The sequence below is a fragment of the Calypte anna genome, chromosome 5A (assembly GCF_003957555.1).
Source record: "Calypte anna isolate BGI_N300 chromosome 5A, bCalAnn1_v1.p, whole genome shotgun sequence".
Classification (NCBI taxonomy): Eukaryota; Metazoa; Chordata; class Aves; order Apodiformes; family Trochilidae; genus Calypte; species Calypte anna.
Window position 1 is genome coordinate 18,791,356 of NC_044251.1, and position 23,024 is coordinate 18,814,379.

The following is a 23,024-nucleotide window of genomic DNA, read 5'->3' on the forward strand; positions in this document are numbered from 1 at the left end:
CCCCACACAAACTCGAAAAACTCGGCCATCTGACTACACACACACACAGGGGATGACCTTTGTCCTTTGGGAAGGGTCGGGGAGGGTTTCTACTTACAATATATGGTGCCATATGAGCAACTTTATGCACTAATCGCTCCTCCGGAGTCACCTCCCTAGTATCAAGAGTTTGCTTCCTTCCAAAAATAATAATAATTTTAAAAAATCTGCAGCTTCAAACGCGGGGTGGTCTGCTTTATTTCTACAGTGGAAGAAGATGAGGATCAGAGCTGCACTTCACCCCGTGGAGCCCCAACTGGAAGCCCCTCATGGAGGACGAGTTCTCTCTAAAGACTGCTGAGAGAAGCAGGAGACGGGCACGCCCAGACGTGTGCACAGCGGCACCGAGGGCCCCGGCCGCCTCTCAAACCGGAACCGGGACGGAGGGTTTAGGATGCTACCGAGTCGGGACCCCAGCTCCCATCTACGGGAGGGGCTCAAGAGATTCCGGGGGATCGCTGAGCAATCTCTTGAGGCTCCCGACCTCGGAGAAAGCCCTCATTGGAGAGGGAAAACAGCCGGCTGCCAGCCATCACCTCACCGGTACCAGCCGCGCAACGGAGCTGTTGCCGTACAGGCAATTTGCTACAGGCAACTCAGGCCAAGTCCGTTCCATGAGAGGGCCAGAGACCCGTGTCTGAGGTTTTGGAAAGGAGGGGGGAAAGCCTGCAGCTCCTCTCTGCGATGTCCCGGTGTCGAGGGGAGGCAGGCAGAGGTGGTGACCCCGGGAGACACAACGACTGACCGCACCCTGGGCTCCGGCAGCATCGTGAGGGACGGCACAGCTCAGTCACTCTCGTCAGCAGGGACGAAAATGTTGGCTGTAATCTGTCACAGATCTGGCACGAGTCACTTTTAGCCCTCCCACTCACCCATTTTGCCTTGCCCAGCCGGGGGGACCCTGCGGTGGGGGCGCGGGTGGCTGCCGGGAAGGCCGCCTGCAGAGCGGCCTCGGGGCGAAACCCCTGCCCGGCCACACGTGCCCTTTCCCCGGTGGAGACACTCCGACCCCGCGGGGCCCCTCTCCCTCCTCTCCCTGATGCCTTTCCCCTCCGATTCTTCAATTATTTCCTACCTGAAAAAAAAAATTAATCTTTTTGCCAGGCAGGTCTGAAGCGATCAACAGGCTGTTGTACATTATGATGTTTTCATATTCCTCTCGGCTCCCCCTGCCCTCTACCGACTCACTGTAGATGTGACCTTTGGTATTTCAGCCCACACTCAGCAGTTGAATGGAAACAAGTTGAGCACGTTCACTTCTGATAAACATTATCCTTAAACCACTGGAGACCCGAGCAGAGTAAACGAGCTCTTCCGACAGGACCACATCAGGAACACACATTGAGAAAGGGAAAGAAACCAAATATCCAGGAGATCAGAGGCGGGTTCGAGGGTGGAGGGGTGGGAGAAGGAAGGAGGGGGAACAGACAGGTTGGAGAACACGGCGGGGGAGGAAGAAAAAGACACAATTTTGAGCACAAAAGGCACAGATGGGGAGAGAAACCGCTCGGGCAGCGTGGGAGAGCAGCGCAGGGTCACGCCTGAGCATCTCGGCAACCCTGGGGGAGCTCCAGGGGCGCCGAGACAGTACAGAAGTAGCGAGGCCAGGCTTACGCCAGCCGTGCTACCGCAGATGGTCTTCGGCCACACGCCGCCGGACCGGGCTGAGGCAATGGGAGGGGAGGCCTGTGCGAGGCAGCCGGGCGCGGCGGTGGTGGGCGGAGGGCAGAGCCAGAACGGCGGGCAGCCCGGTCTGTGCGGATGGGCCAGCAGCCTGAGGAGAGGGTTGCTTGGCAGAGATCACTCTGGCGACTTTGCTTCGGGGAGAAGCTGGCTGTTAATGCGGATCGGAAGTTTAACGGACCCGCACCCCCGTCCATTATTTAGTTATATAATTAACTTAGTGAATGGCTGGATCCGGGTCCTACTAGTTCAATGTCTCCCCCCTTAGAAATATGAAGAGCAGGTCAGCTCACGACACCGAAAAGGATTCTGGCTTCAGCGACTACCTGAGAATATTGTCTGCTTAACATGGCATCGCTTTCGGACGGTGGCTTTTATGGGAGGGCAGGCGAGGGGATGTGGGAGAAGATGGATCCCCTTTACCAGAGGTGATTTTATCTAGGTTGAGGAAGCACCACAATTTACAAGCGTGATATTCTGTATGGGCGAATCATGTTTCTGAAATAACCACGAAACTGCCACAGAAAATTTTTGTTTGTTTGTTTTGTTTGAAATCCTAGAGATAATAGAAGTATCGGCAGATATTCCGATCAAATAAAGAGATACCTGGGAAATAACCACAGTTACTTTCTTTCCACCACAAAACGTCTGCAACATGCCATAATTTCTGGGCAATCTTCTACTGATTGCCTCTTAGAATCTTCTACTAATCTGCAACATCTTACTTACTCTTCACTGTGCAAGTTCATTACGATATGTGCAGGCTCTGAAACCTATTTCAATGAATTTACTTTTTCTCCTAAAAGTATCCTACAAACATTTAAATTAAAATATTTATATAGTGTTCATACACACCATCGAGTTTCATATTTTATAGTTTCATATTTTACTTGCTGATATTTTGTGCATTAGGGTCACCACATTATATCTTTTCATGCTTTATTTTCAGAGCTTATACCTTCAACATTATATTTAAGAGAAAAATATACAAACAAATTAAGCAAAAAATGATATCAGAGAAAAAAACCCAATGAAAACCATGATAAATTTTTGGTTGGAGCTGGGAAGACCATGATCTCTATGTGTAACTTGGTGTACGTGCGATGTAGGCAAGAGGCACACACATAAACTCACAGATCAGGATCCGTACACCTAATGCCAAACCAAACACTCCTTCCACATACACAAACACGCCGTGACCCATACATACTTTAATTCCTACCAGCTTTGTCTGTTTTTCTTTTAACTGTTAATATATAGCAGTGTCTCTGATAAAGTTGAAATCAGCTGCGAGGCGTTGACATTTTACAGTAAAGTGCGGTGCAATATTTAGTGTCGGGATTAAAACAAAACCGGAGCTGGTCTTTGATGGCCGGGAAGTAACAGCATCCCGATACCCGGGCGCCGCAAGCAAAGCTGCTGCTGATTTCCTGACCGCCTTGTGATTTCTACAAAAAAACATTACTGAAGGCTCATCGTTCACAGCCTTCTCGTACACCACCGGTAAAGTATTCTTTAGTGAAAAAAGTGCTTTATTAGACCAAGGAAACCGTAAACAAGGAAGAACTTTTGTCCCGCATCTGCAAATTCAACGCTAAGAAACGGCGCGTGTGACAAGACGTCGCCCATCTTCTGCCAGGGAAAGGGGACACACACCTCTCTGCAAACCCCGACGCCCCCTCCGCGTCCGTTTTACTGCGTGGGAGGCGCAGCAGCTTGGGGGGCTCCTGAGGGTGCCTGAGGTACACCTTGCCTTGCCCACCACGGCCTCCGACTGTGCTCCCACCCCCCGTCACTTCGGCTCTCCCCGGCCCTACCGCAGAGCCGGCTCCGCTCAGCACCGCCCCGGCCCCGACTGCACTTTCCGCGCAACTCACCGCCGGGCAGGTATGAAATGGCCATTTCTGCTGTGGCGGGGACCCAGGTGCCGAGCACGCCTTAGAGTCACAGCGGAAGGGCCGCCAGCACCGGGCTGTCCGTCATCTCCCCCGGCCATTAGGAGGGCGGCCCGGCGGCGGGGCCGCCCCCGGGGGCGGGCTCAGGGGAGCAGTGGGCTGCGGCGCCCGGCCCAGCCCAGCCCTGCCCACGTTGCCCTGAGGTTGAAATGCAGAAGTCAAGGCTCTCTCGTCTGGAAGCAGATTTCCTTGTAGCCCTTTTCCCCTCACGCCCCTGCTGCCTCCTCGGTGGACATCAGAGAGCCTCGGGGACTAGCGCAGCCGGGAGCGCAGGAGGCTGGGAGCCTGTCTCAGGGCGTAGGTCTCCGTTTGGGATTTAGGGCAGCCCCAGAGGTGTCCTGCTCAGAAGAATGGGTAAGTGCAGCAGGGTTCAAGTGCTGTCAAGAGAGGGGGAGCACCCGTGCGTCGTCATGCGCCGCCGCGGCTCCCTTATTGACTTTGCTCGTGTTCCTACAAGTTGTAAGAACACGTTAAGGGTCAGGAGCAGGGAAGAGAGAAACCTGGTGACTGCTTAGTTTATTATTAATGTTATTAGGCGAGTGCGAGGCAGGATTCCAGCCGAGTGGATGGCTGGAGCCTGTGGCACGTTGTATATTATTCCTGACACCGGTCTTAGCAGTTAACATTTTAGCACGTTTGTTTTACAGCCTGGTGTAATTGTGCTGTTAAGCGAGAGGCGCTAACAACACCAGAAACGGTCTTTAAAAAGTTAGTCGCGACTCAGAAGCACCGCGTTGCCATTGCCTCTCCCAACATCTAAAAGAATTTCAACTACTTTCCTTCCTCCCCCTCCCCCAGCGTTTTAGAAAAAAATGTTTTTCTTCTCTTTTTATTTCATTCGCGTTCCTTTTTCCTGTGGCAATAAAGCTGACTTGTCTGTTGAGGCGATCTCGTTTTTCATCTGTGGAATGCACATTTTTGTAATATGGTCGATGCATAACCCGGAGAGTTCCGACATTTGTTGCCAGGGGTTTTCTTTCGTTCTCTTTCTGTTCCTCTCTCTTTCTTTCTTTTATTTCCTCTATATTTTCTCCTTCTCGTTTTTTTTCCCCTTGCTTCCCCCCCATCCCTTTTCTTCCACTTTTAGAGACATCCATCTCTAATATAAGTGTGCGAGGAACGAAATGACCAGGTGATCCCTGAGCCGTGACATATGCCTTGTGATAAGGAGCAATTCAGACACCCCTTCTGAGCCATTTCCTTTGACCGACTGGTGTTTTTGTGTGTTTGCTTGTAGAACCTGCCTTCGGAGAAGTGAACCAGCTCGGGGGGGTGTTTGTCAACGGGAGACCCCTGCCCAATGCCATCAGGCTGAGGATTGTGGAACTGGCGCAACTGGGTATCAGGCCGTGTGACATTAGCCGGCAGCTCCGCGTTTCTCACGGCTGTGTCAGTAAAATTCTGGCTCGCTACAACGAAACCGGCTCCATCCTACCGGGGGCTATCGGAGGCAGCAAGCCTCGGGTCACCACCCCCACAGTGGTAAAACATATCCGGACCTACAAACAAAGAGATCCGGGCATCTTCGCCTGGGAGATCCGGGATCGCCTGCTGGCCGATGGCGTGTGTGACAAGTACAACGTGCCGTCAGTCAGCTCCATCAGCCGTATCCTCCGGAACAAAATCGGGAACCTGTCTCAGCAGAGCCACTACGAATCCTATAAGCAGCACCAGCCGCCCCCACAGCCTGCTCTGCCCTACAACCACATCTACTCGTACCCCAGTCCCATCGCTGCTGCAGGAGCCAAGGTGCCCACCCCTCCCGGTGTGCCAGCGATCCCCAGCACCATGGCCATGCCCAGGACGTGGCCGTCCTCCCACTCGGTGACGGACATCCTGGGGATCCGGTCCATCACAGACCAAGGTGAGGAGGGGGGAGACCCGGGGACGCAGCTGCAGCCAGGCAGGGCCAGAGCTTTTCGGTTCCCTGCTCCTGGGCTCATTCTTAGAGGCTCGAGAGGAGGTTTCGTTGTTTCCTTCGGGAAACCCCTCGCGTCTCCCTAGCCTGAGCGGGGAAATGTGTTTACCGGAGGATGTGCCTCGGGAACCGGGCAGATCGGAGGTCCCGGGGCGGGCTGCAGGCGGCACACCAAACCTTACACGGCCGTCACCGCTGCCGTTGTGACCCAAAAAAGGGCGACCTTGGCCGTCGGGAATGGTCCAGGCTGCGGATGCCCAGAGCCCGGGCCCGGTCATCGTCTTGGGCCCGGTCCCGATCGGTGCTCGCTGCGCCCTCCCGTCACAGGCGCCTCCTTGGCGTTACTGAGAAATCTTTTTTCTCTAGTTTTCGCAATCAGGCCAAATTTGCTCCGGCAGGAAGTTCAAATGTCACCTAATTGCTTTCATTCTGATGCTGTATTTTCCTCCGAAGCGGTGGTCCAGGAAAACCAACCCCCCAAGATTTGCTTCTTTTTATCCCCTCCACCTTCTTTCTGTTTCTCCGCCTGGAAACTGCGTCGCGTCTCCCAGCCGCTTAGTACGGTTTGCCGCAAAGAAAGGGACATTTTTTCCATTTCTGTCTCTGCCAGTGAACTAGTAGTGAATGTGGTTAAAACAACAGTCTAAAATAACCTTCGCCTACAGCGAGCTCTGTGTCCCACTCTTCTCTCCCAATTAGCGGAGGGTGTGTGTGTGTGTGCGGGGGGGAGGGCTGTGATTTTTGTTTTCATTGCGCTTTTACGGGCAACAATCCGGTTCCAGCAGCACTTCAAATAGTGCTTTAGGCATAGCAGAATAATTTTTATTTTCTTAAAAAGGTAGTATTTTTTTCCAAGCAATATGCACACACGTTTTATTGGCATTCATACAAACACAAAAACCGTTTTCTTCTTCTTTGCCCTCAGACCACACTGGCACTAACAAACAAATAAATATGTTTCTGAGTCGACTTAACAAATACACGTCTGACAATTTCTGCTCTGTGCTGGGGAGAGGTAGTGTTGGCAAGGAATATTAAGAAGAATGAGTACATTACAATGGCATGAGAAATGGAGTTCTTTTTTTTTTTTTTTTTTTAAGTGAGTTCCTCTTTTATTAACACCACATTGGCAGGCAGGCCGGCCTCTGAGGGTACTGGCGGGTGCCTCGGTATCTGCCCCGTCCCCCTCAGACCTCGAAGCAGCACACATCTTTCTGCAGTGTAAAATCTCCCCCCTTCCCCTTCCCAGCAGAGAGCCGGGACTGCTGAGCGGCCGATGCCTCAGATGGGGGCTGCTCGCCCTTGATTTATAGGATAAACTGACCTTGCTGACACGGAAAGGAAGCCCATATTCATGGGAAAGTGTGAGATCAGCAGAAAAGGGCGCTCACCGAGAGAGCTCAATTTCTTAAGACAACTTCAGATTTGTGCCTTTCCCCAGCCTCGGCGAGGGGCCGACCAAAGTGGTGTGGCGGGAAAGCCCGCTCCCGCGGCGGCTCCGACGAGCCTGTAACCCCGTAGGCTCCGACGCGAGAGTGGGGCTCCGGGGAGCTGTGTCAACCCCTCAGCCCCTCGGGTTCCCTGGCAGGACAGCCTGCAAAACGGTGCTGTATTTCCGTGCGCGGCTGATGCGCGTCTAAATAAAAAGATTTATATGATTTATGTATTTCACAATCCCCTTTTTCTTACCTTCTTCCTTTTAAATTTTTTGTTAGTTTTTTTTTGTTATTTATTTATTTATTTTTGTGTTTCATTTGTTGTGGGGTTTTCTTCTTGTTGTTTGTTTGTTTATTTTTCGTCCCAACTTTGAAACTTGGTTCATCTGCAGCTATGTCAGGGTTATTTCTACCAAGGGGTATCATTTGTCCTTGGCCTCGCATGCACGCACACACACACACACGAGGCAATTCCCATAAATTCCCCTTAGGATACCCTGGGGGACAAGCGTCGCGGGGAAGCTCTGTCCCGCCAGTGCATGGACGCGGGGAGGAACGCGACTCAGCCAGCTGCGGGCTCGGCCGGCAATCGTTGCTATCAGTTGCTCGTAGGGACCCGACTCCCTTCTTACGCCAGATCACCCCCTCCGAGGGCTGCCGGGGGAGACTCATCGAGGTGATCGGGTGAGGGACAGGCTCTGCCCCCCAAACTGCATCCTTTGGGGAGTGAGAGCCGTCTCCAACACGGAGCAAAATGTTTAGCATCCCGGCCCCTGCTTCTAAACCACCCCTTTCTCTCCGTGTTTCCCAGCAGTGAGCGACACTTCGCCTTACCCCAGCCCCAAGGTGGAGGAATGGAGCAGCCTGGGACGAAATACCTTTCCCACCCCGGCCCAGCACGCCATGAACGGGCTGGAGAAGAGCTCCCTGGAGCAGGAGGCCAAGTACAGCCAGGTAAAGAGAGAAGGGGCGGGAGGGCGGTGATGCGTAGAGCCCTGAGGTCGGCCTCGGGCTTTTGGCCCTTGCCCGGGGCTGCCGCTTCCAGTTTGGAGCCGGTGCTGGCCTTCTCTCGGTTTTGGTTTGCAAACGAGTCCGCCAAGACGGGCAACGTCGGGAAAGAGCCCGGCTCTCTCCTCCTCTCCTCTCTCCGCTCCCTCCCCCGGCACTGCCGCCGCAGCCCCCCGGCCTAGCCCAGCCCGTCCCGCTCGAGAGGCTCCTGGCGGGCGGAGGGCTGCCGAGACCCCCACTCAGCGCCCTCATTTCGTCCGCCTCGGTCTCCCGGCTCTGCCCCCGCCGCTGCGGCACAGCCCGCCAAGCTGACATCCGAGAATCGCCGCGCTCCGGCCCCGCCGGCTACTCGCCTGCCAACCGGACCCCGCCGCGCCGCCCACCGGGGCTCTGACCCGGCCCGGCCCCGAGCCCCCGGCCCGGTCCGCCCCAGGCAGGGCCGTGTCAGGGGGCACGTTCCGCCGCCGCCCTTAGCGCCGCGTTGTACTCTGTCCGCAGCGTGCTCTGTAGGCAGGGGAATAATTTGAAAATGAGGTGTAATTGCTTCCTATATTAAGCATTTCTAAATGCTTAAGTAGACGGCGAATTTCCTACGTTTTAATTACAGCACAATATAACTGTTACTTAATAAATCTCTGTCTAAATCTTTGTACTTGCTAATCAAATCCAATGCCGGGAGAAAAGATATAAGAGGCTCAACTGGGAAAGTACCGGGTTTGAAAACTTTTTGTCGTGCGATGGAAGCACTTTCGAAATGTATCAGAGGTTGCTGAGATACACTGGCTTCCTGGCCCTTCGTTTGTTACACTTACAACGAAGCAGAGGGAAACCCGCGATCTCTGTTAACCATATTCCCATTCAAAACAGAGCTTTGGGACATTTTTTTTTAGTTCCGTGTCTGGTTTTGGATTCCATGTCAAGGAGACTTGTAGCTCGTATTTGGTGCTGAGAGTAGCCGAATCAGAGCCTTTCAAACTCAAGAGGTGGAGTGCAAACTGCAGAAATGCTTGGAAAGAGGGGAATGAGGCAGAGTGGGAAATACCACAGGGCCCAGAAAGTGAACAACCATTTCACTCCATATAGTACCTTGCAAACAATATACTGCCTTTAACGCTATTCTATTTGTTTTGTTTTACTTTTTTTCTATTATCCCATTAGTATTCTCTTCATTACGTATTACAAATGACGTGCAGTATTGTATAGCCATGACTGTATGGTTAAAGATAGAATTAGACTTAGATTTAGTATTCATTGTTCCACAATTTTCTTTTAAAATGAAACAAAAAAAATATTAGCAGTCTTACTAACAATGATGGAAATAGCTTGTCATAATTCTGTTAAGAACAGCTGGTACCGTGGCTGTATTGTCTTAGGTTCCAGGCCTGGCCCTCTGCATGTGATTCTGCTGAAATATTCAGAGGATCTGGCTTGTAGGTTATAAACCATTGCCTTTGTTGGAATTTCGTTTACCTCAACAGATGTGTCCGAGGAACAATGTTATGTACATGAGGTTATTTTCAATGCTGGTGTTGGAAATGATCTTCAATCTTTATTTCACCCTTTCAGTATTTATGCTTTCATCTTCATAATATATTACTGTTCTGCTGTCAGTTCCAGTCTTGCTTCAAAGTTTTGTTCAACCTGAAAGATCACCTGACAAATGTAATTTAAAGATATTTGCTATTTTAACAGTGGAGCAAATTGCTACTAATAAAATGGAATTCATATATCAAAATACATTGTCCGGAGTTTAAAAGATCAGAAAGCCTAAAAAGCATTTATACAAAGGGTCATTTTCAGAACCCTGCTAATTAAAAGAAGACACAGAGGAGATTCCCTCCCTGGGTCCTTCCCCATAAATAATGTGGGTAGTAGAATTTGGCTTTATAAAGTTCTAACATATATACCAATCTGTTAATGTAGTATTCAGGCTTGCTTGACTCACCTGTATGTTAATTGCTTTGTCTGTCACAAGTTAACTACTTGCTAATGTATTCAGAGAAAATTAATGTAAAATAAGAATATGAAAATAGGAATTTTTTCAGTTTCATCAGCATTCTATTTGCCAAAAGACTTGTTCCAGCCAGGTGCAAAGTGAAATTTATGACCTGAATTCTTGCTGCATGTAGCACTAACTTATTCTCTGTCCACTCGCTGAAGCTCAGTCAGTCTGAGGTAATGGTCTGTGAGAGTGAAGTCTCACCAAAAGGCTCTGGTGTTTTAGATCTATACATAGTTTCTTGCAACTTGCTTTGGGTGTAAATAGATGAGCAGGAGACAGAAGAGAACATTTGTATGGATCCAGCACAGGCATATGTGGAATGGTGGAAAACAGAGAAGCCACGGTCATAACTTATGTGTCAGAAGCACCGCAGTGAAATAGGCTCTATCTTTGGACTTCAGGGTAAATGCTATTTTCCTTGTCTCTTTTGGGCAAAGCTCATTATAAAAGCTGGGTCTCAAGAAGACAGACAGCAGATTTCCCCCACAGAAGAGAAGTGACTGCTCTGTAATATTCCAGTTTTATATCTGTATTACCAGAGTCAGCGGCACCTGAAAGGAGTAGAGAAGCAGGGAATCAAATGTGTGTGTTCCACTTAGGCTTTCCAATTAGACAACAGGAGTGGAGAGAGTGTGCTCTGATGTAAATTAGCAAAGGATTTTGTCTGAGCAATAGGGAATTCTGCTGTTTCTAACAAATATTTACTATATATTTTGAGCATCACCAACAGGTTCAGCTCTACGCAGTCGGCAAATAGCTATATTGGTACTAGGTCAGTGCAGGACTTCTTCCCCCAGCCTTAGGCATGGATTATAGTATTTTAGTTCCCAAGAAATCCTCTGGAAACACTGTCTGCATGAGAAAGGGCTTAATTTTTCTAGCCTAAGAGCAAGGCGTTCTGTTCTTTTAACTTAAATTTATTTGACCCCTCTTTTTAAATGACACACATTTGTTTTAGCACATGGGATCCTGTAGGCTTTTTTCAGGTGAAGCTGTTTATTGACCTCCCAGACTTGTCAGCTGGCAGCCAAGGCTGGTCTCTTTGATGGGTTCAAATGGCTGCATTTCACCCCTTGCCCTACACATCAGTGGGAATTTAGCCTGGAAAAAAAGTCCCCAAAATAGGCAGGAAGGCTTGAAATTTTTGCCTCAGCAATATGCAGTCACACTTATTTAACATGAAACTGCACCTCTGGATGCAGAGCATTTTTCACTTTAAGTATTATGAATTTCCTGGTGTCTCTGGGGCCTTTTTTTCTGATGTTGTTTGGCATTTGGGTTCAGGGAGTTGAAAGCTCTGCCTGGCAGACTGTAATCCTGTACCAAACGTTCCCCAGGATATCACAGAGATGCTTTGCCAAGTTTCTGTTCATATTTTAATTACTTAATGTCCCAAGTTGCCATTTATACGTAAGCAATTGCATTATATTTACCTGGTGCATCATATTCACAAATTTGTCATACAGCTTTGCAAACAGAGTGACTTGTGAATCAGAGAAACTGAAAAGGAAAAAAATCTTTCTCAGAGCATGACAGTTTTGAGTCATACACATTTCATAAAGAGCTTAGTTATATTGCAGCATTTATATGGAGAGGCACATTCAGTGTAGTGTTGGGGGAAAGACTTCTACAGATAATGACATTATTAAGACAAAGGGTGAGTTTTCCGAACATTTTATGTATTATATTGGCAGATAAGTTAGGGGAAAAAAGACCTGATATCACTGAAATACAAACCCATTTGCACCTTGCATTTGCAATCAAAGCATTTAATAAATATGTATAATATTTAAAGCATACTTTTCAGACATCTGATGCGTGTGATTTTCTGGACTAATGTCATGGATGTGCAAACTAAAAAACTGTGGTCTGTTTTTACACATGTATAAAAATGCAGGTCTGTTTTATGTCTGTAAAATTTGTTGAGAGGCAAAAAGCTTTGGAAATATTTTTTTTCAAAATTATTTGTTGTGAGCATTGCAGGAAGCAGATGTGCAGATTGCCAAAGGGAGCTGATGCTCATTAACAGGGAGAAAGCTTGTAACCGGGGTGACTAAAACCAAGTGGTTACTGCAAGCTTGTTCCTGGAAAGGGTATGCTTTCTGGAGGCCTGATCCCAAACCTCCTGGAGTTGCTGAAACCACTTCTCCTAATTCAGACAGGCTTGCAAACATGCTTTGAGTGAAGTCTTTCTCTGACTTACTGGGCTGACCCCAAAGTAGAAACTTGTGTCTCAGAAGAACTTCAGCAGCTGTTAGTGGCTTGAGCTTTTGGCTTTGCTGGGCTTGTACTCCCTGTCCTCTGGTTGCATTCTGATTAGGGGTCGTGAGCTCCATGTGCTGTAAGCACATGAAGCGAAGTCTCAATTTTAGGGCAAGTGACTGCAAATAATTGTGGGTGCAATTCTGGACAATTATTTGCACAGAAAAAGTAGGCAATGTAAATATTTAGTTCCTGATCTTTGTAAATGAACAATGAACTAATATCCATTGGTGAAAGCATCTGTAATTGTTTTTACTTGCAGTGCTTAGAACCTACAGCATATGGCAACTTCTTTTGGGAGTGAGATAAAAATGTGACCTTAAATGTTATGGCCAATTACATCACCCTCCTACACAGATTATTGATCGAAAAAATTAATTAGCAGATTACTTATTCGGCATCTTATATTCTAATTCAGGAGTCAGGAAGTGGATTCCTGCTATGGGTCAACACAAAATCCAGGCGATGAAGATCCGTACCTCCCTTGCCTCACTCATACGCAGGAGTGGGAGAAGGTGTTGAGGTGCTTGTTTACTTTCTTGCTGAAGTATGTAGAAGAACTACTAGCAGAGTTCCTACCTCGTACAGGGGTTCAGACCTTGTCTCGGACACTGTCATTCTGTGTCACTCTCATTAGGATCTCCAGACCAGTGCCTGTTACTAAAAAACTGTCACTAAGACGGCTTGCTCGAGGTCTTGGCATCCATGTCATTGCATGTTGTGGGTGAGGGGCATGAGCTGATCCCACTACATGCACCTGATTCCTTCTCAGGTGATCTGGATGGCACCCCATTCGAACCCCATTTGTGAGACCTGCCTCTTACTGGCCACCTGCTTCCACGGCCAAAACACAGTGCCCTGCCCACCAACCCACATGGCTTCAGGGCACTCCACCCGGATGAAACTAATAAAGAAAGTCAGAGAGGTGAGTGAATGGTATAATGACACTCAAACTGCACTCTGAGCACCCTCTGCACAAAGGGCCCCAACCCACCTGGAGCTCTGCCATGACAAACAGAACCAGGGACTGACAAGCAAGTGGTGGGAGATACCTATCACAGCCAAGGAGCAGAGTGCCAGGGGGATTAGACAGGACTTGATCTATTCAATCTTCTGGTGCTTGCAGTACAGTGGGAAGAAAATGATGACTTTATGGTGTGTGGTGATTGCTATGGCCAAATATCAACTCTTAGGAATTGCTTACATACCTAGTCACAGTGGCCATGGTCATCCAGTAACTGACAGGCTGTGATTCCACCCTCATTTTCTTACCAGCTTCCCAGTAATTTTCTCTGCAGCACCAGAGATTTGTTAGGCAAAAGGGATGGCTGTTTTGGCTCTCCCTGGAGAGGACAAAGTGGGAACATTACCAGGTTGATCTCATATTTGCCTAGCTCCCAGCCACCAAAAATATCTTTTTTGTTCATGTGTCCTTCTCTCAGCCTCAGTTTCATTCAAGTAGCACCATGCTGTTACATGTATTATACTAAGAAGGCATTTTTCATAGAATTTTTTGTTAATAATTATAGTTTTAACTACCAACATTGAAGGAACAAATGTTTATTCCTTCCAATGTGTTTGCTTATTTAACACTCATGTGTGCCCTGCCCGACTCCAGATTTTGCCGAAATATTGAGGGGGAGTTGTGCAAATCCATTCCAAAACTATGGGAGTCTGTTGTTAGTTCCTAGCCAGGGCATTTTGCTCAGATGGCATGACTTTTTATTCTGAGCTTTTCTTTTGTCCTTGTAAGCAGAACTTATCTAAGGGAGACTCAACCTTTGTCTTTGTCATCAAAATCAAGCTTTGTGCTCACAGAAAAGAGAATTTACTTTTGTTCCAGTGTGAGGGAGTCTGTTTGTGAGGTTTTTTAAGTAACTGAATATATCCCAATATCCAGCACCTTCAGTGGACAGGAAGTACCTTCCATTTATATCATCCACCCTGGGAGTATGGGTGGAAAGCAACTGTTCAGTGCATATAGAGACCTTGTGCAATAATCTACGTTTGACAGACATTTTAGTAGAGATATTAGTGTGTGATTGTTGTGTTGTATGTCGTAGATCTCACTTCACTGTGAAAACCATCTAAACCCATCACTCTTCTGAAGAAGCATTGGAACCCCTTGCTCCCCCCTTTTATCTTGGCGTGCATTTGGGTTTTACAACAACCTCCGCTGGCCTTGTCTCCATCATGCCTTTTTCTCCTACCTCGCTTTTCCTCTGTTGTTTTTGTAGTGGATTCCTCAGTCTCTGAGAAAGGGTTGTGGTCTTTTTTTTTTTTTTTTTTTTTTTTCCCCCCTCTCTTGTTTCTGCTGTAGTTTGTTTTGGGAAAGACATGAAATGCCCCTGGCTCCTTTAGGAAAGGAGCAGTAATAGTGTGTAAATGCCAGTTACTGTTTACAAAGCTGTTTTTTTATTTCCCTGAAGAGACTGAGATTTAAAATTTGATAAGAGAATATAATTAAGAGTGATCTTGATGCATGTCACAGCTATACTTAAAACACACAGCTGATATCTGATTTCTGTGTTATTCAGTGCAGCTGGGATGCCTATAAGTAAAGGAAACAAGTTAATAAAAAAGCACATTAAACACATGGAATGGGATCTGCTCATTATTAAGGGAATGAACCTTATTTTAGAAGGAAGTAGTGTGATTTTCTCATGCAGTACATTGTAACGAATTGAACTTAGTTACTCAATCCTATGCAGTGTCTCTTACAAAGATTTCATTTTCTATACAGGTACTTCTCCTGTTACTAATTTTGTTTGGAATTTTGAAGAACTCAAGCATGCAAATAACTCAGTTTTAATTGTGACTTAACTAGAATACAAGCATTGCTTCGAACGACTTACAGTGCAAGAGAAATACTGTAATTCCCTATTCTTGAAAGGTCTCTTTCAATTTTTCAAAGCCCAGTCTTTTGGGAATCAGCCCAGCTCTGCTGAGCAACAGACTGACTGTAAACCCCTTGACCATGTGTTATTTTAAAAGCTCCTCAATTCCAATGTATTGCTGCTGTTCAGTCTTTCTTGAAAATAAAGGCGTATGTTTCAAAGTAACGTTCTACCTACAGAATGTTCCCCCTTTTGCTCAAGATTTCCTGGATGTCAAATTTATTTAACTACAATGTCCTAATTTTTCAGAGTCATCTGCTTGCAGTTAAATTAATAGCGAATCAAAGGGGAAATATGTTCAGTAAAATAAGTTCAATTCACCTAAGAATATGGATATATAGTTTAACATGAAAATATGTTGCAAGAAATTTTTCCAACATTAGAAAAAGACAGCAACCCCTGATTTGTCGAGTCAGCTATGACTAGTTTATTCACATACAGCTTTGACATTTTATTACATTTTCCTCAAAAAGGTTTTTAATAAAAAGTATTATCGTAAACTGGAGAAGTTTACTCAGTGTTCACTTTTGTAATCCTTCTTTAGGTAACTGACTTATTTGCACAGGCATGTTTATTTTAGTGGGACACTGATCTGAATAGCTGTTTGTAGGATCATGTAATTTTCCCCATTGATGCTGTAGCACTCAATACCAGCTTCACAATATAACCCTAATTTACTAAAGTACAAGTTCTGCCAAAATGTTATTTAAAGTTATTAATTTTAAAACCTTAAAAGAAACATAGGTGTGTTACTTACACCTCTAGATAATGACATTTTCCTAAATGAGATTTCCATTACAGGCCTGCTGTTGATGTTTTACTTGGAAAATTTGTTTACACTTCCCTTGGGATCCCGTATATTGGTTTGATATATAAATCATATTTCACTTCCAATTAAAAAGGGAGATGTAGCATGTTTGCTTCCTTTACGTTTTTAGTTTGTGTTTGATTGCTCTTAGTCTTGTTTCCATAAACTTTTTGACAGATAATGTGCACATCATTAAGAACATGAGATGTTTTCTGTTTTTTTAAAGTAATTTGCTCTTCTGATTGAAGGACTAGATATTCTAGACTAGCTCTGCTTCCTGCTAAGCTTTTTCCTTGCTGTGAAAAAAATTGCTTCTCCAGTAGCTGTGTTTTCAGGATTTTCACAAAAGATTCAGCTTTTTCAGCAACTGTTTTAAGTTTTTAATTTTGAAAAATGAGCAGCAAGAGGGTGTCTGTCTGTGGAGCTATGGTAGCATCCCAGAAGCCAAAGCTACTGCCAGCCCTCTGCTTTGCTGCAGAGCTGCTGCTTCTGGTGAGATGATTGTGATACTTGTGCACATTTGTTTCGTGAGCTCTTGGGAAAAGGCTCAGTGCTCGAGGATCAAGGCAAAGTGCTGAGCTTGCTGATCTGAGGACAGGAAGGATTTGTTCCATCCAAATCAGTTTTAGAATTGAGAAATGTAAGTGAAACAACAACTTTGTTCACCATAGGTGTGTTTCCCAATTCTTGACACAAGCTGAACTTCTGCTGATTCCAGCAGGGGAGATTGGGCTGAGTCACTGTCCAAGCTCATTAGGGCTCATGAATTAGGTAACTTGGAAGCCTATTGTGTTCCTCCAGACACATATTTTTTTAGTTGACATTTATAATACTTCTACAAAACATCAGTTCCTAGTCTATGCAGTATATTATACATTTAATTATAGTAACAATTACATTACAATGTGTGAGAGATTAAAATAATTGGAAATAATAACTTTAAAATAAGAAGAATAATTTATGAACATTTTAAACTATAAAACTATGGTGGCATCCACCTCTGGCATAAAATGTGCTTTCATTTGTATTTGTGTAAACCCAAAATGAGATAGTTCGCATTATTGCTATTAGCAATAAGTAAAATAAATTCAGGTCTGTGGTTTCGCACGCTGCAACTCTGGGTCATTTTCCAAAACAGTTAGAAGTCCCGTGGGAAGGGATCACAGGGGAAAAATCTAACTTTGATACTGACAGAACACGTATCTATCAAGCAAAAGACAGAGAAGGAAACTGCAGAAGAAAAGAAGCAAAATAATATAAATTAACTAAAATATAGACTATGGCTTTCTTCTACAATGTCCGAAAGTGGAATCTAGTTTGAGTGTTTCATTGATATTAACATGATGAAAGCAGAAAAGGAAGAGAAGTCAGGTAGTTTGTAAGACATGGATTGATTGGGAAGTTTGTCCAGAAATCTTGTGCCTTGTCTCTCCTCACCTTGCAGAAGAGAGAAAGCTGAAGGTGTATGATACATTATACCAGCATAACCTTCATAACAGATATCAAGATGTGTATGAGGGTTGCCTCTGGTTTGGAGGGAAACTGTTCTGAATTTTAGGAGTCTGAACAGTTAATGGAAATCACTTGTTCCAAAGAAAAATCCATAGAAGCTTGGTTCTAGACTTGCTTTTTATCCAACCACCCCCTCTGCATCCCAAATCACAAACAGACTAAAAACAACAATGACAACAAAGTTGTCTCTAGTTAGTGTTGTACCCAAAGTGTCTAGGACTAGAAATTCCCTCCATTAGAACTGCTGAGCCAGCTCCTTGATCGGTGGAAACACATTTGTTTCAACAGCATGATTTTATGTGACCTAAAACAAGACTTTGAGTCCACCTTGGCTTCAAAATTTGCCTGGATCTTTTCACTGGCAGAGGTGCAAATCAGCAGTACATTCAGCAGAAAATCACCAGATTCAACTTGTGATTGTTTTGCAGGTATCTTTGTGAGAATGGGTTTACCTGAGTTTGTTAATTGGTGGGAGGTCATGTGTTCTAGGTTTAGAACATAGCTCTAAGATCTGGAAATGCTCATTCCATGAGTTATCTCAAAACACAGAAGCAGCAACTGAGAGCAAATGTTTCTCTCCAGATTTATAGAAGCTGGATAGTAAGTGCTTTAAACAGGAACCCTTATCACTTAAAAAGCAGAGGTTCTTGTTCAGTTAGTACTACGTGTTTGTTTGTTTGCTTAAAAAATTAGATTTCCTTGGAAAAGCAATGGTTTAAATTAAGAAAAAAAATATTTATAAAATTTAAAAACTAGGTTCAAGAGGCTCTGAACATAAAACAAGTTCTAAGTGTTTTAAAAGTCCATAAACACCATGGGGTTCTTGCTCTCCTAATTATGAATGTTTGGATTTAGTGTTCATTTCCTCTGATTGAAATACTACAGGATGAATTATTCATCCAGTATATATAGGGTCACGGAACTTAATCCCCTCCATTTATTTTAAGTGAATGCCATGTTTGTAAAAAGTGCCAGATTGACAGACAAGATTCAACCTCTCTGATAACCTACACTTTGTATCTAAAGCTGTTTAAATGTAAAAACTCTCATGGTTAAAATTATTATGTCAGGTCCTTCATGATGAAAGTCAGAGATGAGAATCAGGGGCTTTTTTGAGTAGCATAGTTTTAAATCACATAATATGAGGTTTTCTCTATCTGTGTAGTTTTAAATTTGGACCAGAAGAGGCCCTGGCTGCTTTGCAGGAATGGGTTGAACTTCCCCTGAAGCAGAGCTGTGCTAGGCCAGTCCATACCCATCCCAGTGGTGCCTGCTTGGCTGAAGGCACATACTGACATCCATATCATCATGGTTTTGAGTGGTAAAACTTCGTAGCATTGTAACTAAAATAAGAATGACATGTCACAACTGCCTCCATGTCCTGCCCTCAGTAGTCAGGTCAAGATCTTTCTCACATTCAAAAGAGACCGTAAAAACAACAGTTACCTCAGTAATGTAAGTAAAGGGGAGTGAGTAAAAGGGTTGTTTTGTCTGTTATAAATCACGGTAAATATTTTTAAATTAAGTTTTTACAAAAACTAGTGAATCTTCAGTGAAATCCCATCTGTTTTATCCATAACAACCCAAGCAGCACCTTCAGTGTAATTCAGTAACAAACTATGGCTTCACCAATAATTATAGTTCAGAGACTTACACTTAAATTTGTGTCATAAGAACATACTAAGAAAGGTCACACAATGGTAAAGGAGGAACATATATATGTATATATGTATATACATATATAAGCAGAGGAGCATGTACAATTAAACATTCATCATCAACGCTTCAGTTAATGCAAACTGTTCAGGTACTCAGATTTGCCTCAAATCATTCAAAATGATCAGTTTTTAGTTGCTGAGAACCCCCCGGCAGTCTTGTCTACAGGAGCTTCAAGAGCCCAGGGCATGGGTTGCAGAATCATGGTTCCAGCAAAGAGGTGGTTTGTTGGCATACTGCCTGGCACAGATCTAACCTGTATCCCCTGTTCTGTGTGGACAAGGACACCCTGTTTCTGGCAGGAGGGGTGAGCAGAGGGACTGGGAATTGCATGGCATTGCTCACCCTCAGGACCAAAGCATTGGTCCCGGTTTGTTTTAATTACATGTACAGACACAGCTATCAGCTCCAGGGAATTTTTTTTGCTCTCACACAGCATTTGGACATAGAAGGAAATAATTTTTTGAGGACCAAAAATTGTTTGCCTCACAAATAACATGACCCATGTTCTGCTGGACTGTTATGGTAGGTTTGGGACAGGCACAAAGTGATTGCATCAAGCAGTATTTTGCCTTGGCATAATGCAGCACTATACACAGCTTTGAAGGATATGTCTGCAGTATTATTCTTCCTCAGATGAGATGTTGTTACAGCATCTGCCTTTCTTAAACAGCTCTAGGTGCCAGTGGATGGAGAACATCCTGCACCATGGCAGTCTGTACAGCATACAGGAAGTATTTTCTCTTCTTTGTGGCAAACAATGACTCTGGCTTTTCCCAGAGCCACACATTGTAGAGGGGTGCAATGATAACACAGAAGGCTGGAGGGACATGTGCCTCCTCTGCACCCTAGGAGGAATCACAGCCAAGGTTTCATGGGTCGTGACCACTCACAATGAGGAATCCTATTTGAAACGGGGCTTCCAGGCACAGCCTTGAGATCACTGTTTTGTATCAGAATGCTTGGGAGTGGGCGAGTCTGAAGGACCAGGTTGGCCTTGCAGAGTTGAAAAAAAAAAAAAATTCTTCAAGAGGCTGGAGGTTTCTGCTGTCTCAATCACCATGAAAATCTTCGAGGACTTGCCTCAGATCTTTTCTCCTTCCAGCATGCCTTTGGGGTTTATGTAGCTCTTCTCTCTGCAGGATCCCTTTGGGTTGTGGCTCTTAATGTCCCAGTGTTGCAAAATTACTCTAATGGCTCTACTGCCTCCGTGAAAAGCTTTTTATTGCTGTCTGTTAGAGCAAAAACCAGAAGTGTTCTTTTCTTGTTTCACATTCTTCTGAAAAGTACTTTACACACTGTAAGAGGCAGGGAGCTTGGAGAACAGTACTTTTTAGGGCCTGTCAGACTTTTAGTTTCCAATAAATTCAGTGAAATAATTTTCCACGTGATTTAAGAAGTGTACTAATTTACTGTGCAATTATTTGAAAGTTTGTATTAATTAGCATTGTTGCAAAGCTGAGGCTGAAGTGTAATTCTAACACACAGTAGGAGACGTGTAATTGGAATTGAAGGTCAGGCCACATATTTGGATTTTCAAAAGAATAAGGCAAGTTCAGCTTCAACAAAGTGTTTATGGATTTGGAATGACAATTATGTTGCTGCTGCAGCTGTATGTTTTGTACTAATTAATATACCTATTGCAGGCTTGTAGCTAGGATCCCATCACTGCCTCCTGCTGTTTTAGGTTGCTGTACATGTTTATATTGACTCCAGCAGGATTACTGCTTGGTTTCCCAAGTGGCAATGAGAGCCAGTAGAGTCCAGCCAGTAGAACTATGAATTACATTGGTAGGAAACTCATGAGCCTGAAATCAGGCCAGTGCCTTTTATGGGGCCCTTCATGCAAGTACTGGAAATTTAGGCAGGTGTAATCCAGACAGGACAGAAGAAATGAAATGTTACCATCATGTGAAGTTTTAGCTGAAACAAAATGTCTGTTTAATTTCTTAACTCTGCACTATCCAGGTTAGGTCCAGTTCTACCAGGTGATTAAAAATGTCAGATGTTACCTGGACTGCTGAATTGATACCTGTTCTTTCATACTCAGACAGGAAGCATCTGGGGAAAAAATACTACCCCAAATCCTAAAACATAAACACTACACAAACTGAAACTTAGGGAAGAGAAATTATCTTGGTTTGTACCTGTTCTGCTGAGAAAGCTTTTACAGGGTGTGAAATAAACCACCAAACACTTTTTATTTAAATAAGGAGTCATTCATTGTGAAATCCTATCGTGGCATACTGAAGGACTCTCCCTTCCCTATTTAAATAGCAACACTTCTCTCCAGCCTATGGAAGGACCTAGGAAAATAGCTTGCAGGAAAGGACCCAGCCCTGCAATTGTTTTGTGCACAGAAACCCTATTGAAACTAGGAGAAGCTGTGAGCAAAGAACATTTTCAAGGTTATATTCCAAGTACCTAGAAAATAGATTTTTAAAAGACATCATCAATAATAATACTATTACTATAGTTCTGACTCATGCTCTGAGCAAACAATTACCAAAGACTTTAAGTTGTTCCCACCCCCCCCATGCTGCTTGTTACCTCTTCACTCCAGGGAGTGTTGTGTCAGGAGCCGTGCCTGCACCTGCCTGCTGCAGCTCGGGGCTGAGCCCACCCTCCCTCCTTTGGGGATGAGGGAGGCTGTGGCCACTGCATACTCAGCTTAAACTGCCACAGCACCACCTGCCAGGGACTGGCCAAGAGTGGCCAAAACTCCACTGGAAATTCGGGAAAGATGGGTTGCAGCTCACCTGCTCCAAGCCATGTGATTCATTGCCAGGAGCTGAATGCTCTTAGTGAAAGAAATGGGCCAAACTCATCACACATCTCCAGATGTAACCATGGGCTTAAGGAGTCCCTGAACAACAGCTTGTGGAAAGCCAAGTGAGTGCACAGGGGGGTCAGATGGCTTCTGCCCTGCTCTCCATGTGTGCTCCCTAAACATCTTCTGTTGGTTCCTGCCTAGGATAGACTCCCAGAAGTGTCCAGAGCTGATACAAGGTAGCTGGTCTTAAAAGCAAAGGGGGCCACTGCACCTCTGAAATCTGAGGGGCATGGTTATGGGTGGCTTTCAGGGTGTCTTCACTTGTCCTATACAAAGCCCAAGCAGCACCTGAGGGCAGCTTCTTTTATCCCAGATCTGCTGTGTCTTACTCTCTCAGAAACAATTTTCCCTTCTCTTTCAGGCACCAAATGGCCTCCCAGCTGTCAGCAGTTTCGTGTCAGCACCAGCCATGCCTCCCTATGCCACACCAGCCCAAGTCTCACCCTACATGACGTACAGCGCTGCCCCCTCCAGCTACATGGCCGGCCATGGCTGGCAGCATGCTGGGGGCACCCCGCTGTCCCCTCACAGCTGTGACATCCCTGCCACGCTGGCGTTCAAGGGCATGCAGACAGCCAGGGAGGGTAGCCACTCAGTCACAGCCTCTGCTCTCTGATGCAGGAGCTGGTCCAGGACCAGCATGAGCCCGCTGCCTGTTTGTCCTCTCAGCCTGGCTCACAGACTGCTCCCTTCCTGCCGGCGATACCTGGCATTTCTCCTCTGACTTGTCTCCTGCAAGGCTTTTGGGATTGAAAGAGCTGAAGACACCATCAGAAACTGAGAAGTGCTGTGTTGCACTTTTAAGGATCTTCCATCCCTCAAAGGGCTCGTGGAGCCTTGTCCTACTTTCTCCTGGTTAGACCATACGTATTTATTCTTAATCATCACAGACTTTCTAAATGTGCAATTGTTATTAAAATTTGTGTAAAAATCAATAAAAAAATCACCACAGAAA

General features: G+C 45.4%; 1 protein-coding gene across 1 annotated transcript; it reads left to right on the forward strand.

Annotated features, from left to right (window-relative positions):
* Positions 1-1,672: 1,672 nt before the first annotated feature.
* Positions 1,673-22,685, forward strand: PAX9 (paired box 9). The gene is made up of 6 exons (XM_030451907.1): positions 1,673-1,790; positions 3,322-3,609; positions 4,915-5,541; positions 7,843-7,985; positions 13,076-13,228; positions 22,431-22,685. Exons 1-6 carry the CDS (start codon positions 1,673-1,675, stop codon positions 22,683-22,685), a joined length of 1,584 nt encoding a protein of 527 aa, XP_030307767.1.
* Positions 22,686-23,024: the final 339 nt, after the last annotated feature.